We start from the raw sequence: 16,404 nt of genomic DNA on the forward strand, positions 1-16,404 counted from the left end.
CTGTAAGAGGTGCAGAAGTATATCATAACATCTTAAAATGACCTCTGGTAAAAAGACAGCAAGCTAACTTATAGTTTTGTCAGTTTACCATCATATTACTTTTTATAACACTGGTTTAAAGGAAGTACCTCAGACTATGCTGGACAACAACAGGGATGTTTCAGGTCTGAAGAAAATGGCAGCAACTGATATAGCAGGAGTGTAAAGTACAGCAGTCTTTAGCCCATAGTAAACAGTGAGTCCGGAGCCAGAGGGGTCCAGCTCTGCAGCCACTGGGTCAGCTCCTCTCTCCCTGCCTCATATCTTAGCCCCTATTCATCACTGTAATGCGTGTAATGAAGCGCTGCGAGGCTGAGAGTCCACTGCAGCAAAAATGTTTTTACTCCAGTGGAGTTATTTATCTTCCTCTGTAGGACAGCAGAGGAAGGGAACGGAAGCTGACTCAGCACACACTGTCTATTCGGACCGGCCCAGGTTTGTTTTATGTGTGCACCTTTTAAGAGCACCTTTGCCAAGATACAAAGTGCCAGTGATTGAACCGTGCCATAATGTGAGTCTGAGTGAGAAATGATTCATGCGCTGGCAGTGTGAGCAGGTGGAGGAGCCCTGTCTCATACAGGATGACCTTGCCTCTGCTGCATTCATTGCAGCTGGATACAAAACACATCGGCATTACCATCATGTTTAGCTAAGATACTGTAAATAAGCCTCATGCAGCAGCAGTGTTTTATTTTCTCCTAATTTTCCGAAAGAGTAAAATAAGAGAAAAGGACCCCAGATGCACTTAACGTCTTACTGTGGATTCTTTTATTATTATTTTCCAGAGTGTCAGTACAGGTATTATAGGGAAATGTAAAGGCGTATAAAAGCAGTATTTAAGCCATTCCGATGTTGAACACACAGTCATCATACAAGGACTTCTATGATCTAGTCTAAATTTGATCAAATGAGGAAGAAGTACTCAGGTGGCGATAACTTTAATATTTGACAAGGGGGATATTTTGTAAGGGGGTCTGATTGTAAAATGTGACTTTTCAGGACTTTTTGATTAAGGTTCTGTATCACCTTTATCTTGGTGAAAACCGCAAAATTAATAAGGCTTTTTTTATACGACAATGCATTCCAGTTATGTTGTACTTGACTGTCTAAATGCTTGAAGGTGGACAGATGTACTTGGAAAAGAATGAAAAAAACTGTGTTTTATGTTATGTTACTGACACTGAAATTAAAATAAAGTTAAATATATATAAAAAGAGAAAATCCTCTATAAGTGCGTGTTAATTGTTGTCATCAATTATAAGTAAGTGTTAAAACTTGAGTAAATTGTTACCTTAAATTATATTATGGGACCAATATCCGATCCCATGTGTGTCATCTTAATTATCTGTCCTGGGTGGACAAAAGTTGAATATTTAGAGACGTGATATTTATATATTTTTTAATCATTTTTTTTGTTTTCCTTTATTGATAAAAGCTTACGGGTAATTCTGTTTGCGCTTTAATAATCATGCGTCTTGAGTCAGATCGCACTTTGAAGTCAATTTCAACTTGAATCCCATGATTGAAGGAATTGTAATGAGTTCAACGAATAAAATACTTGCCCATAAAAAAAACTCTATGTAAGTTTAAATCTTCTCAATGGATTTGTGTTAAGGAAAAGTAACTAACTAATAACTGTTGCCTTTCTGAAGTAATTAGGTAAAAAGTAAAAGAACAAAGAGACATATTTCGGGAGCGCTTGCTCTTATGCCGTTTTGACCTAACATTGGTACTTTTACAGGACGTGAAATAAAGCTGTCAGATAAATGTAGTGCAGTAAAAAGAACAATATTGTCTTCCAAAATGTGTGAGGCATAAAACTATAAAGAAACATAAAAGAAACATACCCAGGTAACGTACAAGTACTTCAACATTGTACTAAAGTAAAGTACTTGATTACATGTACTTTATTACATCCCCAACTGTCTTGTTTGATATTCCTTCATTGTTTTACATTCTTCACATTACAAATAAAACCATTTGTGAGCTAAGAAAACATTTATTTTTTTAGGCAAGAGTTTTCTCGACCACTCGTAAAAACAGTGAATATGAACAGAAATGGCAAAAAAAAAATTGTCAAGTAACAAGTAAAAGTAATAGCAAACCATTTACATAGGACTAAGAACATAAATCAACATGTATATAATATATTCAGTGTTTTAACAGAAGTACAATAGGGCATTTTTATTGTTAAAATCTGTTTTTAAACACAAGTTTTCTTTAGTTAAATTGAACCCTATTCTCAGGAGAGTAACAGCTAATTTAGGACACTCAGATACTGTCCTCAGGGTTTCATGAATTAGAGTGTTTTATCTCCCTGGGGTGAGTTTAATGTACGTTAAATTACTAAAGTAAATGGATTTTGATATACTTTTTAGGCTATTATATGTAAAAGGTACTATAAGTGGAACAGTGACAGGGAACAATTTTACTGCACCAGTTAAAGCAATACCTTTACAGTATGTTTCATTTTGTTGATCATTCTTAAATAATTTTACTTGAGTAATGTAATCGATGTATAACTTAAAATTGTACTTCCACCACTGACTAATAAGTCAGGGTTAAGCCCAAGTTCCAGACTGTTATATATGATATAGATATATATATAGATAGATATATATACATTACATACATATTATTATAATCACTTAGCTATACAAACTCAGCGTAGGGGGAGCTGTCAGATCCTGTGCACGCTCTCAGCTTAAGTGGAGTGTCTCTACCTGCCATTTCCAAATGACTGTGTCAGGCGGCCTGCCACAGTTTAACATGGATACACGTCTGAAGCTCTTACTTACATAAATGATCCTATGAATTGTCCATTTTCACTTACAGTAATTTCCAGTCATCATGTGACACAGAGTTACAGTGGCACAGGGGAATACATTTCAGCTAATCTTGCTTTAGTTTGTTGATTTACCATTCTTTGACCTTTATTCTGTCCCTGTGCTCGTTACGGCAGCCTCCAGACACAGCAGGTATACAATAGTGTCACAAGGAGGATACAGCAGACTGTTGTTTGTTTTTTGCATACAGTAGCAACATCGAAAATCCATTAGGGTTCTGTCTGGAAATATTTCATAGTGCACGGTGTCTCCAGGGAAGAGCCTGCAGGGCTAACACAGCCCACAGCGTGTGTCTGAGATGGGTGTCAGATTGAATTCCCCCATGTCAACCAACACTCCGCTGCCCTTTTAAACCTTTTGAAATTACCTTTTTAAATATGCTTTCCTTTAGTTTGATTGGCTGCTTGCAATCACTAGTTACATATTTACTCCCAAAATAATGAGGATATGATAGAGGACTTTTTGTAAAGACATATTTTGGGAAAAGAACATCTTTGCTTCTCTGCTCTGCACATTGTGTATTTATGTGCGTTGAAGGACCTTCTGTACTCGTGGGTTCATACGTTAGAAGGGAACAGATAGAAAAAGGGAAGGCTTTGTTTTGTAGATAGTTCCCAAATTGGATGTTTCCTTGTTTTTCTAACAGCCCTCGAAACACATGAGGATATATAAAGAAAGGCCATTCTTCATACAGGTCATCACTGGGGACTTTAATGCTGTGAGCTGTGACCCTCTCTGCAGAGGGCTTTGCTTTATAAACATCATAAAGACAAACTTAATATAGCAGAAGTTCACATACAACTGATGAGACTGTATTACGCTCATTTCCAGTTTCATATTTGTTTGTTGTGCCTCTACTCTGACATGTCTCCATGCTTTAATGTTCAAAAAGCTCTTTATTTGTATCATACTGCCTGTGCTGCAGCACCTCTTTTCACCCTCTGTCTGAAACCAGAGCCCAGCCTGCTCTGATTGGTTAGCAGGCCGGCTCTGTTGTGATTGGCCAACCGCTTAGAGATGTCCCGCCCCTTAGTCTATCACGTACAATGTGTCGCTAGCCAATAGAAGCGTGAGTGTTACATAGGGATGTCACTATGTTACTGAAGTAAACAAAGGAGTCCAATGGAGGCCTTTTGGCATCAAAATGTAGCCTTTGCAGACAATTTACATACACACAAAACAATTGAACATACTACAGAAGAGGGAAGCCCCCAAAAAGCATAATAGGGCCTCTTTAACAGGGTTTTCTTTCTCTAAATGCATCCTGTACTTCATATTGTTTTAGAAAGGGTAGTCTTACATAAATGTTTAGCATTCTCTTCTCCTGCGTCTACAGCTCTCATCCACCACGGCTACACACTGATGCAGAACTGCAATTATAGCAAAGTCAATGAATCCAGAAGGATTTACATTCTGCCTCTAATGAACCAACAAAGGTTAAACCAATCCTTTGAAAATGAACCTCAAAGGCATTGATTTTTTCATAAGAAATGTATTTACCAATGTGCACACATTATAATCCCTAAATGGTTGCCGTTGTTTGCACTCTTTTTCTTAATACGTAGTAACCTTTATTCCATCAGCACAATTGTCTGTCATACCTTGAATTTTAGATATAGTGCTAACATTTTTATAGGGGTGCTACAATTATTTAAGCAGACCATTCGAAGAAAGAGATGGCACCTTATACACAATCTTACCACTGCGCTGTCAATAGATTTCCAAAACAGCTACTGAAGGTCACAATCTATCAAATGCATTTCTAAAACTCTGTCACCAGTCCTTTTGAAATTCATTATAAAGCAAAACGAACAACACCATTTATCGTAATTGTACATCATTTAAACACTATTCAATTGTTTTCATTAGTAAGACTGTTTAATGGATTGCATTAACAAGAAATATAACTTGGCATTTTGGTGACTTAGATTTAGCAAAAGAGACTAAATATAAAAAAGAATGAATACAGAAAATATAAAAACAAATACATTGACATTTATCTGTTTTTTAAAGGGGAACACTTTTGTGAAGGAATGTGTAAGATATTGAGCAGGTGCTGTGCCAAAATGAACACACTGGCTTTCACAGCCTAAAAACTCCACTATTGGAAGAGAACAATAGGATACTAATAAAGTGTTACTGCATGACTTCAGTACTGTACCACATTCTTTCAGTGCCATGAGCGCTCAGTGGTGTCTCTAAGGAAACGGCCTTACTTTCCAGACCACAGACTGGCATCCGTCCTGAATGCTTCTCCTGATAGTGTCCAGCAGCTGTTGCTACACCATCAGGAGCTCTCTGTATTTTCTCACGGCAACACAAAGCTAAGCGCTAATTCTACGTCATCATCTGTTTCACTGTCGAGGCCACTCCAGGCTCTATCCTCATGACACAGTAAAGCTAGGTTGTGTTTAGAATCGTATTTAAAGTATATTTGTATTGTTTAATTTATTATTCGTTTCAGTTTCTATTCTAGGATGAATTCTATGCAGACACTAATGGTCTCAAAAGGATACATTGTAAATACCTTATAAGGTATATAGCCCCATTAATAAATACATTCTATCCGTTGTCTTTATCTGTCCTAAACTTTGCTTTATGATCAAATATCTGCAAAACCAATTACATTGACTGCTACCTGATAGTAAGAGGTTTCTCAGGCTTATCGTGTGACTGACATATGTGTGACACTAAATGGTAAATGGACTGTACTTATAAAGCGCTTTATCAGGTCTTTACTCAAGCGCTTTACATACTACAGGTCATTCACCCTTTCTCTCCTCATTCATACTGAGCAGTGCCCTTGGAAACTAGCATTTACACACATTCATTCACCGTTGGACATTGGGATTAACTCAGGGTTAAGTACCTTGCCCAAGGACACAGCGACATGTTGACAGGGATCGGACCAACAACCTTCTGGTTGAAAGACAACTGCACTCCCTCGCAGCCACAGTCACACTATATCAGTTTATTAATTGACAATATTGTGACATTTTCTGTCAAATCCACCTTTATGGATATGAATAACTTACATTACATAACATTTCCTTTAGCTCTGATCCAAAGCGACTTACAATAAGTGCACAAACATACTGTACATGTTTTGTGATAATGGTTGAGGCTTTTTACTGTAATGATTTGAGTTGTTTATTATTTTTATGTGGGTGACTGCGCCCCTGTAAGACCCCAAATCTGTCAAAAGGTATATGGGGGGATACTTGCATGTCTTGGTATACCCACAGTGTCACAGGTTGTAATATTTCTTATTTCTGCACCAAAACACTAAAACACACTGAAAATAATGGACCAAGTGTGTTGTTGGGCTGAAACAGCTGTTTGTAAGAAGAGGCAAATGAGAACAAATATTATATAAAGAAAATAATGTTTTTATTTTTTTTGAAACTTCACTAGTGTTCAAGCAGAACAGAGAAGGGAATATAAATATCATCCAACATAAAATAGATCACCAGTCATTTTTCTTCGTTTTGCCTCCCAGGGCTTCCGTAGATTTCAATTGGCATAAAATAATCCAAAAAGCTTGTTGAAGCCATTTTCTCTCTCTGGCTTATACTATGGAGATTTGATCTTTAGAAATGCATTGATAACACGCCAAAGAAATGAATCAGCCGTTCTGCTCTCAGATTTATCAGCGGTGAAAAGCACAGCTCCAATCATTACATCCCTCAGAGAAAACTGTCCCTCTCATTCCATCAGCGGGGGGGCAGCCTCCTCTGCTCTGGGCTCTTTATTAGCAGTCAGGCTTCTATTGTTCCACTTACCACCAGCATGGATAACTGAGTTTCAGCAACACACACACACACACACACACACACACACACACACACACACACACACACACACACACACACACACACACACACACACACACACACACACACACACACACACACACACACACCTTTCTGCACAGTCTGCTGCTGCTTACTGGAAAGCTCTCTGGTTCCCCACTGCTCTTACACTAAGAACCCATTTCCTGCTCTCTTATTTATGATCCTGCTGCTGGATAATCTAGTCTTACTGTAGATCAATTACGCTGCGCAACCTATAAGCCGCATATTACAGTGACACTGAATAAATCTGTCGTGGGAGACATCGCATGAAATGTAAAGTCCCTTGGCATGAACTCAATCTTTCCTTGAATAGAATTTCAGTCTCCGTCAGTGGATTCAACAGCAGCAGCTCTGCTACCACATTTTTAATAACATGTTAAAGTATTGGACTCTTTTCAGGTCTGATACAATGCTGCCCTCTGCTGAAAGAGGAGGGGAAAAGCACCTAATTTATTATTTATTTAGCTTATTTATGGTTACCTAGTGTGTGATGAATTGGGGAAATACATACCTTACACCCTAACCCTAACATTTTTGGAGATCAGCATTAAAAGTGCACATGTGCCTAAATAGAAAGATCTGATGCCTACAAATCATGATTAGCAATAAACCAAGAAAACTGAGGTATAAACATATACAATTGTGTACATATTCTGTATATACAGTATAAACATACTTTGGTTTGTCACTATTTTAAAAGCAGTGACTATAATAAATTGAATTAACTGGGTCATAACAGTGGATATACTTTTATTTTAGAAGTTTCTTTTTAACTGTACAACTAGGCTAAACTAAATTCAAGTACTTAAATATACAATACAGCTGTTCCATTCTATTTTAACTGACTGAATATTTGATTTTCTCTTCCTCTGTCTCTCTGTCTTGCAGGTATTTTATTTTCCACATTAGTGTTCGGCCCGGCCTGTGGCTTCATCTTAGGTTCTGTCTGTACCAAAGTCTACGTCGATGCTGTCTTCATCGATACCAGTAAGTGGCCACTTTATGTATTTCTTCAAATAAATCTTTTCATTTATTAATTTCACTTACAATACTTATATTTATTAAGATCCTAAGGAGGAAATTAAAGTACACCAAAGTATTGTAATGCAATTTCTTAACATTTTATGACTAGGGCTGACAATGTTGATGTCAATGTTGTTGTCAACATGATGGCGCTGGCAATTCATTTACACCTTAAAATGAACGCAAAATAATCACATTACCAAGTCTGATCCCAACTTCCTCAAGTAATTACAGCGCAGAGAGATTAACCCTTGTTGATCCCGAAGGGGAAATCCAGTTTTCCAGTCTGTTTGTTTTACACACACAGTACAGCACAAATGGTCCGGTCTGATTGGAACTTGAACCAGCAACCCTTCTGTTATGAAGCCAAGTCTCTACACACTGAGCTACCCATAATAAAGCAGCCGTCGCCACTGATAGTGCTCAGAATATGATAGAGGCAGCCACAATACATCCATACTGGTAGCACACACTATAGAGAGGGTGATCACAGCGGCTCTCTGTAACTGTGGCTTTGTCAAAGAGGTAGCTCAGTGTCGGAAAATGGTTGGACTTAAAGCTAAACATTTTGAAATCATGTTATAATGAAGTCAAAAAATCGAATATAAACCAGTTTGTCATGCATTTCTTGATTACAACACCACACATATATTTGTTTTATCCCTCCCAAAATACATTTGAAATGTATGACTTATCAAATGTTTTAATATCATTGTGATTATTGAAAATTCATTTTTTTAATCGATTGACACCTCTACCTATGACATAACTCAACATCCCTCCATGGTGTAAATGTCCCTCCCTCTCCTGCAGGTAAGCTGGACATCACCCCGGACGACCCTCGCTGGATCGGGGCGTGGTGGGGCGGCTTCCTGCTCTGCAGTGCCTTACTCTTCCTGTCGGCCCTCTTCATGTTCGGCTTCCCCCAGTCGCTGGGCGAGCCGGACATGGACAGCGGGGGGGAGAGTGAGCAGGCCATGCTGCCTCCCTCCCTCAGCGAGTACCAGGGCTCCAAACCCAACGGGGCCTTCCACGGCTTCGACATAAACAGCGGCCTCACAGTGTGTGAGCATCTAAGACGTGAGGGGGAGAGACTGGGAAAAATATAACATCTGTTTACAGTCCATATATTTATATATTATTACAATGAGCAGTATTTCATTTCACTGTACAGTTTTTAATTAACATTTTACATCCTGTTTCATGTTATTATATTTTAAATATTACCCCAGTGTGCGAAAAAGCACACGTCTGATCGTCCGGGACATGTTATTTACAATATCGGACAAGTACATCTTTCCATTGACTTGTCCGATGGACAAGTGACGTTTTTCGCCCATATTTAATGACAACTTATTGATAAAATCAGCTTACAAAAGGAAGAACTCATTCGCAAATTGTCCGTGTCCCCGCCGACCGCAGCTCTCTCTCTATTCTCCGGATCAGCTGATCGCTGCACGGTGCAGCTCAGCGTCTCTCTCTCTCTCTCTCTCTCTGTCTCTCTCTGTCTCTCTCTCTCTCTCTCTCTCTCTCTCTCTCTCTCTCTCTCTCTCTCTCTCTCTCTCTTTCTACACAGAGGCTCCGCTGCCCGTTTAACAGCCTCATCTTTGTCAGACTTTCTTATGTTCTTTCTCTAACACGTAATGAAGGTTATTAAGCGTTTTAGCTCCTATGTTGTTAATATTGACCGCCATTTCCTTTATGAAGTAAAGCAGCCTCCCTGTCTGTGTCCTTGCGCTGTCCTCACATCCCCGGACTGTGAGACCGACTCGGAGGAGCACAGGGATGTCAGTATTGTTTATGAAGCAGGGTATAGAAAGTACATTATTGAATGAAAATACTATTTATTTACTTTTACAAACAGTGAGCAGCTGGGCAGCTGTAGCAGATGTGTTGCAGGACATGTGTTGGACAGACTGTATGGTTGGACTCTGTCTCACAGGCAGGTTGCAGTGTAACATCAGAGGGGACTGGGCCAATTGTACATTCTCAAACTGCACCACTGAGAACCAACTAAACAATGCAGAGATTATTTTTATACAATTGTATTCAATAACCGTAACAAAGCTAAACAGTATGAAGTGATTTGTAAATAGGAATACAGATTTTTCTCGCAGTGAAATTGGCATGGGACTTATTTTTACCCTCTCAAAGAACCGGAATCGAGAACCGAAAGGAACCGGAATCGAAAAGCATAACCGGAATCGTTAAAATCCAAACACGTGGTGGGGCTCAAGTCAGTATTTGCAATGTAATTACATACACGCTATATCGCCCCCCTTGACAGTGAAACACCACGCGTGAGGTTTAGATTATTTCCCTGTCTCAATCCAAATGTAACTGTATGAAATAAAAAGGTACATTTGTCTTGTAGTAAATAAAAAGGGCGACCTGGAGCCAATCCTGCAATTTCCCCACAGGTGAAAGAGTTGACATGCTGAAAACCCGACCCCTGCAGGGGGGTCTGGGTTTTTTTTTGTTACTTTGTTCTGAAAGCTGAACCTGCTGCTCCTCACAGAGAGAAGAGGGAAGAGGCTGTGTGAATTACTTTACATTGTGGATAAGGGTGGATAGCCCCCATTGTCCTGCGTGTCAAAATGAAAGACAGCCCACACACCTATCAATCATCAAACCGTGGGTTCTTATTTCATTACGTGTTGATTTCTATCAACACGTAATGTTGTATCGATGTATATAGAGATGTACTACAGCAAAAGTATTCTCCGTCGGGACTTCCTGCAACATTGACCAGAAGACATTATCAAAGATGTTTTATTGAGAAGACGATCACTACGTGACAAAAGTTTTCAAAAGCGTTTCAAGTCTTCGGTATTTCCAGACAAGTGGCCACTGAAATCAATCTTACTAACTGCTGTCTGTGCAATTTACTCCGCGCGAGTTGGCAGACTTTATTTTGCTTACTTTAACATCATTTTTCATGGTGGGGCTAAGGTGGGGCTAAGCCATTTCTTGGTATGGCTGTAGCCTACCCCAGCCATACCCTGGCGCCGCCACTGCCTATGTGTGATGCAGTAAAATCTTACCGCTCACGAACCGTGGGAAAATGTAAAAAACGATGGCGAAGAAGAACACTCCAGTGGCCCCAATTTTTGTAAAAATGTATTCGGACAAGTAAATTGCCAAACTCACTTTGGTACTCAAGTACTCTCTAAAAACTTTTTCTTACAGTGTACCCGTTCCTGAATTTACTATTTTTCTTTTTATGTCTCAATTATATTGTATGTTGCACTTTTGAAGAAGTCGGGGACTTTTCATTGCCAACTCATTTGTGTAGCAATTGTGTAAATTGCAAAATTCTCCATCAGAAATACTTAATTTATTCTGGCGGCTAATTGGATTTCATGGCAGTTGATCCATTTTCAAATAAAAGATAAATTAAAAAAATACTTATTCATATACTTAAGAAGTAAGAATGTGCAATAAAATCCTACAATTAAATGAAACAAGATACATACAAAATTCAAAATGACTGTTTAATGACCACTTGCAGGAATGATGTCGGTTGCAGTCAAATAGTCCAAAAATCAGCTCCTATCGGCTATTCTTATCCACTATTTCTTGACCTCTGTGTTAAACGTCAGTATAATAGTTGTCGATCGGTTGTTTCCGTGAACGGCCGAATGTTGTGTCACGGTAAATGTTGCGGCAGCAAGGTATTGTGGGACAGCCTTTTCTCCTTTCCTTTCGTAAAGGAAGGTCCAGTGTTTCCTAAGCTAAAGGAGGTTATAAAGGAAGTTTCAAAGCTCCTTTCCTATCATCTGGAGAATTCGAACGGCACTTATCATGGCTGCCACTGAGGTACTTCTGGGTCATTTCACTCCGTTAGGAAGGTTCCTAAGCTAAACTGACAATTAGACCGCAACCATCCTATTTGATGGCCACTGGCAGGAATTACTTCCTGTTCCAATAAACCTTTGAATCTTTAAAAAAATATTTGGTTAATGAATAATCTCAGAAATTATAACTCCCTTTTTTCCTTTTCTCTTCACAATTCTACCAGTGATCCCGCGGGTGACCCGGCACCTTCTGTCCAACCCGGTGTTCAGCTGCATCACGCTGGCAGCCTGCATGGAGATCGCCGTGGTCGCTGGCTTTGCTGCCTTCCTGGGAAAATACCTGGAGCAGCAGTTCAACCTCACCACCTCCTCGGCCAATCAGCTGCTAGGTAGGCGGGGCATAATCTTGTCTAAGATGATGGAGAACCTTATTTTTTTACAGTCAAACTAAATGAAAATATACATTTGTGAAAACAGAAACCTTCTCTCAGGCACATTTTATCAAAATATTTTTTGGAAACGTATCCACGTCCCTCCCTCCCCAGGTATGACAGCCATCCCCTGTGCCTGTCTGGGGATCTTCCTCGGGGGGCTGCTGGTGAAGAAGCTGAACCTGTCGGCCCTGGGCGCTGTCCGCATGGCCATGATGGTCAACCTGGTGTCCACCGCCTGCTACGTCTCTTTCCTGTTCTTGGGCTGTGACACCGGACCTGTCGCTGGGGTTACTGTAGCCTACGGCAACGAGTAAGCAGGGGCAACCTACTTATGTATTTTTTTATAGAAACATATTCCTCCCAGGATATCCTTATTTGGACTTCAAACATGATAGATACTAAAACTATGCCCAAAAACAAAGTGGGGATGTAGCTATGTCTTCTAGCATTTCTGTTTACATGTATACCTTTTATGTATTAATTCAGAATTCAAGTCTTGTGTAAGGGACCAAACAACTTACAATAAGCACTGCACTTGAAGTGCTGAAACCTTGAAGTTATGTTACGCATTTCACTGAAAGGAAATATTGACTTTTACATCCCTGGTTACTTTATGATGTGAGGATTTAATGGTTGATTATTCAGAACATAATCTTTGAATACTAAAAGTGCAGATCTCAGCCAAGGTCATACATTTCAAGATGTTAAAGGTCCCTTATTGTAATGAATGCATTTTCCATGTCTTTCTTGATTTGTTTGCAGCTTTAGGTGATAGGTAAATATCAAAATGCTCAATCCCAATCAAGCAAACCAAATTGCAATCGGTTTGTGTTGTAAAGCGCTAAGAGTGGTCGCTAAAACAGGAAAAGCGCTGTGTTGAATATAGTTTGTTTATCATTTGCCGTGACTGTTCAGAGTCAAAACGATGCAAAAGTGAAAAAACAAACAAATCTGGATACAGAAAAGTTAGATTTTCATGAAAATCCTGTGGTTGTTTTTATTTGATGTAAATATTATTATAGATATATATATATATATATATAACATTAGATTAGATTAGATATGCTTTATTTATCCCAATTTTGGAAATTATTTTTGTCCCCATTTCAATGAGGCAGTGCACATGAAATAAGTATAAAGTAAATTAGAGAATAAACATAAATATACAGTAAATATATCAACAGTAGAAAAAAACATAAACAGTAAGTGGATACTTATCAGTCACTCTGTCGAATACACCATATACATGTACAGACCAACTACAAAGTGTAACAATAAAATGTAAACAAAATAAAAATATATATGCTCTCTAACGTGACCTTTGACCCTCTGTAGGACGCTGCGGTCCTGGCAGCGACCTGAGTCAGCGTGCATCAACAACTGTAACTGCTACACCGCGTCAGTGAGCCCCGTCTGTGGCTCCAACGGAGTCACCTACCTCTCCGCCTGCTTCGCAGGCTGCACCAAACCAGTGAGTGAGGGACTGAAATTAGCTCTGTCACCAGCACCTTATACACTGGACATCTCAAGTAGCGCGTTCACACCGGAGTACTTTTCCCACAATAGTTCATCAGAACTACGATATATTTCAACACACTCTCACTCCATAAACGTCCAGGAGCGACGCTTGGTCAGGGTCCCGAGACATGCAGTTGGGACGCTCCTAGGCTCCTTCAGCTTCATAAACAGACGCAAATAGCTTTCAACTGATTGCAATGTATTCCCATCTGCGGCGGGATTTGACGCTCATGGAAGCACGGCATTCGTTTGTGTCGGAGGCTGTTAAAGGCAATGTGAGCGTCCATTCCCATTGGATAACGGAGAATTGTACACCCGGAAGTAAGTATTCCCCTTACTGTCGATTGATTTGACAGTGATATCTCCACTACTCATCAACTCAAAAACACCAGATTATCCTTGTTAATTAAACAACATTGATAGGTTTAGTGTGTGTACAATGCTTTTGTCACGTTTTCCCCTTCAATTCTGAGAAACAAGTAGTTTTCTATGAGTTTTGGATGGCCGAAGACATTACATTACCCACAATCCTCTGTAGCAACCATAGACTGTATAAAAAAATTAAATAATACATTATTCCGAGTGTGCTTGCTTTTCTCTTCAAAAACACCAGATTATCCTTGTTAATTAAACGACATTGATAGGTTTTAGTGTGTGTACAATGCTTTTGTCACGTTTTCTGCTTCAATTCTGAGAAACAAGTAGTTTTCTATGAGTTTTGGATGGCCGAAGACATTACATTACCGACAATCCTCTGTAGCAACCATAGACTGTATAAAACAATTAAATAATACATTATTCCGAGTGTGCTTGCTTTTCTCTTTGAAAGTCATCACATAACGGCATTATAATACACGTTTCGGCTGCATTCAATATTACATATCTGCCGTAGTTAACTCTATTTATAGAGCCCAGAGGCCTGTACTACGAAGCTGGATTTTCGCTTAGCCGGCTAAATTCAGGGAAATCTCGGGCTTTCCGGTCCTACGACGCTGGTTCTCTTTTTAGCAGGCTAGATTTCCATGGTAACTTATGCTGAGCGGCAAACCTGCTCCGAAGCAGGTTAGGTGGCAGGCTAAGAGATCAACTCAGTGAAAGCACCGCCTGCTGACCAATCAGAGCTCCGTGTGCGGAGTTTAAAGCTATCAATTAATATTACAGGATAGAGGAAATACAGAAAAACTGCCGTTGCAGGAAAGACAGCCGGCCAAAATCAACTGACTGTGTGAACGTGAAAATTAATACAATATCCCCTCCCATCTTCAGAGCAATCTGACTATTATAATATTAGCGTTAAGAAAGCTTACTTAAATATCTGCCACGACATAAGTAACCGGATCAGAGTAACATTAAGTACAGTCCGCGGCACTGTGAGTGCAGACGTCGATGTGTGCCATTATCATTCATATCATATCACATCATAATGTATCATATATTTCCTTATCTGAGTCAGCTGAGCCGTATCTGGCCGTGCAACACTCACAGTGTCACATACTGTATGCAGAAGTATTATTTTAAGCAACACATTAAATTGACGAAACACTCGAGTCAAATTCTCCTAATTAAAGTCAGATCCATTCTTTTACCAGCTGTATTCACCTTGCAGGTGCAGCTATGTGGCTTTTATCCTGGATAAAGTGTTTAAGACATGGATGTTTAAAGTTTAACTTCTTCATATTTGACTAATATTAAAGTTCACTTTTCATTCAGGAAGTATGACGCTGCGCTGTCAGTACGGTTGTCCGTGTTTGAGATTGGTCGAATGCTCCAAATACCACCCCTTTCATGTGAACGCGCACCTAACTAGATAGGACACGGCTGGCTTGAGCGATCCACTTGATAACCGGCGTCGTAGTACAGCTTAGCGCCAGCGCGTATGTTTTGGCTTAGGCCAACCGGCTAACTCCAACATATCCAGGTTAAGTTGAACCAGCTTCGTAGTACAGGCCTCTGGTGACAAGACTTCTAGATAAACAGGAACTGCCGCCAAAACTGAAAACTTAACGTGGATCTTAAATATATAAGCAATTAAACAACATCTTACATTTCTTTTCACACAATATGTCTCCTTGCAGTATCAACACTAATTCGGCTGACTTTTATATTTGATCCAATTGGTAGATAGGCTGTATTTACGCCATAATGGTACACAGCTGATAGAAAGGGACACCTACTGGTTAAAGCACGTTATTGCATTTTATAATTTTATTATTAGATATTAATAGGATCCCTATAAAGTATATTCTTTACTCGTCGTTATTCTCTACTAATAGTTAATTAAAGACTGTATATAATGACTATTTTGCACATCCCTTTCAAGATTTCAAGATTTTCTAATCTTGTTTAAATAAAGCCTTATTAAGTTGTCTGTTTGGCACATCCTCCTATTAATATCTAATAATAAAATTATAAAATGCAATAACGTGCTTTAACCAGAGGATTGTGGGTAATGTAATGTCTTCGGCCATCCAAAACTCATAGAAAACTACTTGTTTCTCAGAATTGAAGGGAAAAACGTGACAAAAGCATTGTACACACACTAAAACCTATCAATGTCGTTTAATTAACAAGGATAATCTGGTGTTTTTGAGTTGATGAGTAGTGGAGATATCACTGTCAAATCAATCGACAGTAAGGGGAATACTTACTTCCGGGTGTACAATTCTCCGTTATCCAATGGGAATGGACGCTCACATTGCCTTTAACAGCCTCCGACACAAACGAATGCCGTGCTTCCATGAGCGTCAAATCCCGCCACAGATGGGAATACATTGCAATCAGTTGAAAGCTATTTGCGTCTGTTTATGAAGCTGAAGGAGCCTAGGAGCGTCCCAACTGCACGCCTCGGGACCCTGACCAAGCGTCGCTCCTGGACGTTTATGGAGTGAGAGTG

At 39.4% G+C, this 16,404-nt stretch overlaps 1 protein-coding gene across 1 annotated transcript in view; it reads left to right on the top strand.

The window, feature by feature from the left end:
* LOC117484251 (solute carrier organic anion transporter family member 3A1-like) overlaps positions 1–16,404 on the top strand; it is a 66,650-nt gene that overhangs the window by 38,621 nt on the left and 11,625 nt on the right. The window contains 5 exon segments of the mRNA XM_034132718.1: positions 7,628–7,726; positions 8,576–8,842; positions 11,784–11,948; positions 12,105–12,303; positions 13,329–13,464. Coding sequence (XP_033988609.1) covers positions 7,628–7,726; positions 8,576–8,842; positions 11,784–11,948; positions 12,105–12,303; positions 13,329–13,464 — 866 coding nt within the window.

Source organism: Trematomus bernacchii, unplaced genomic scaffold (assembly GCF_902827165.1).
Source record: "Trematomus bernacchii unplaced genomic scaffold, fTreBer1.1, whole genome shotgun sequence".
NCBI classification, from domain to species: domain Eukaryota; kingdom Metazoa; phylum Chordata; class Actinopteri; order Perciformes; family Nototheniidae; genus Trematomus; species Trematomus bernacchii.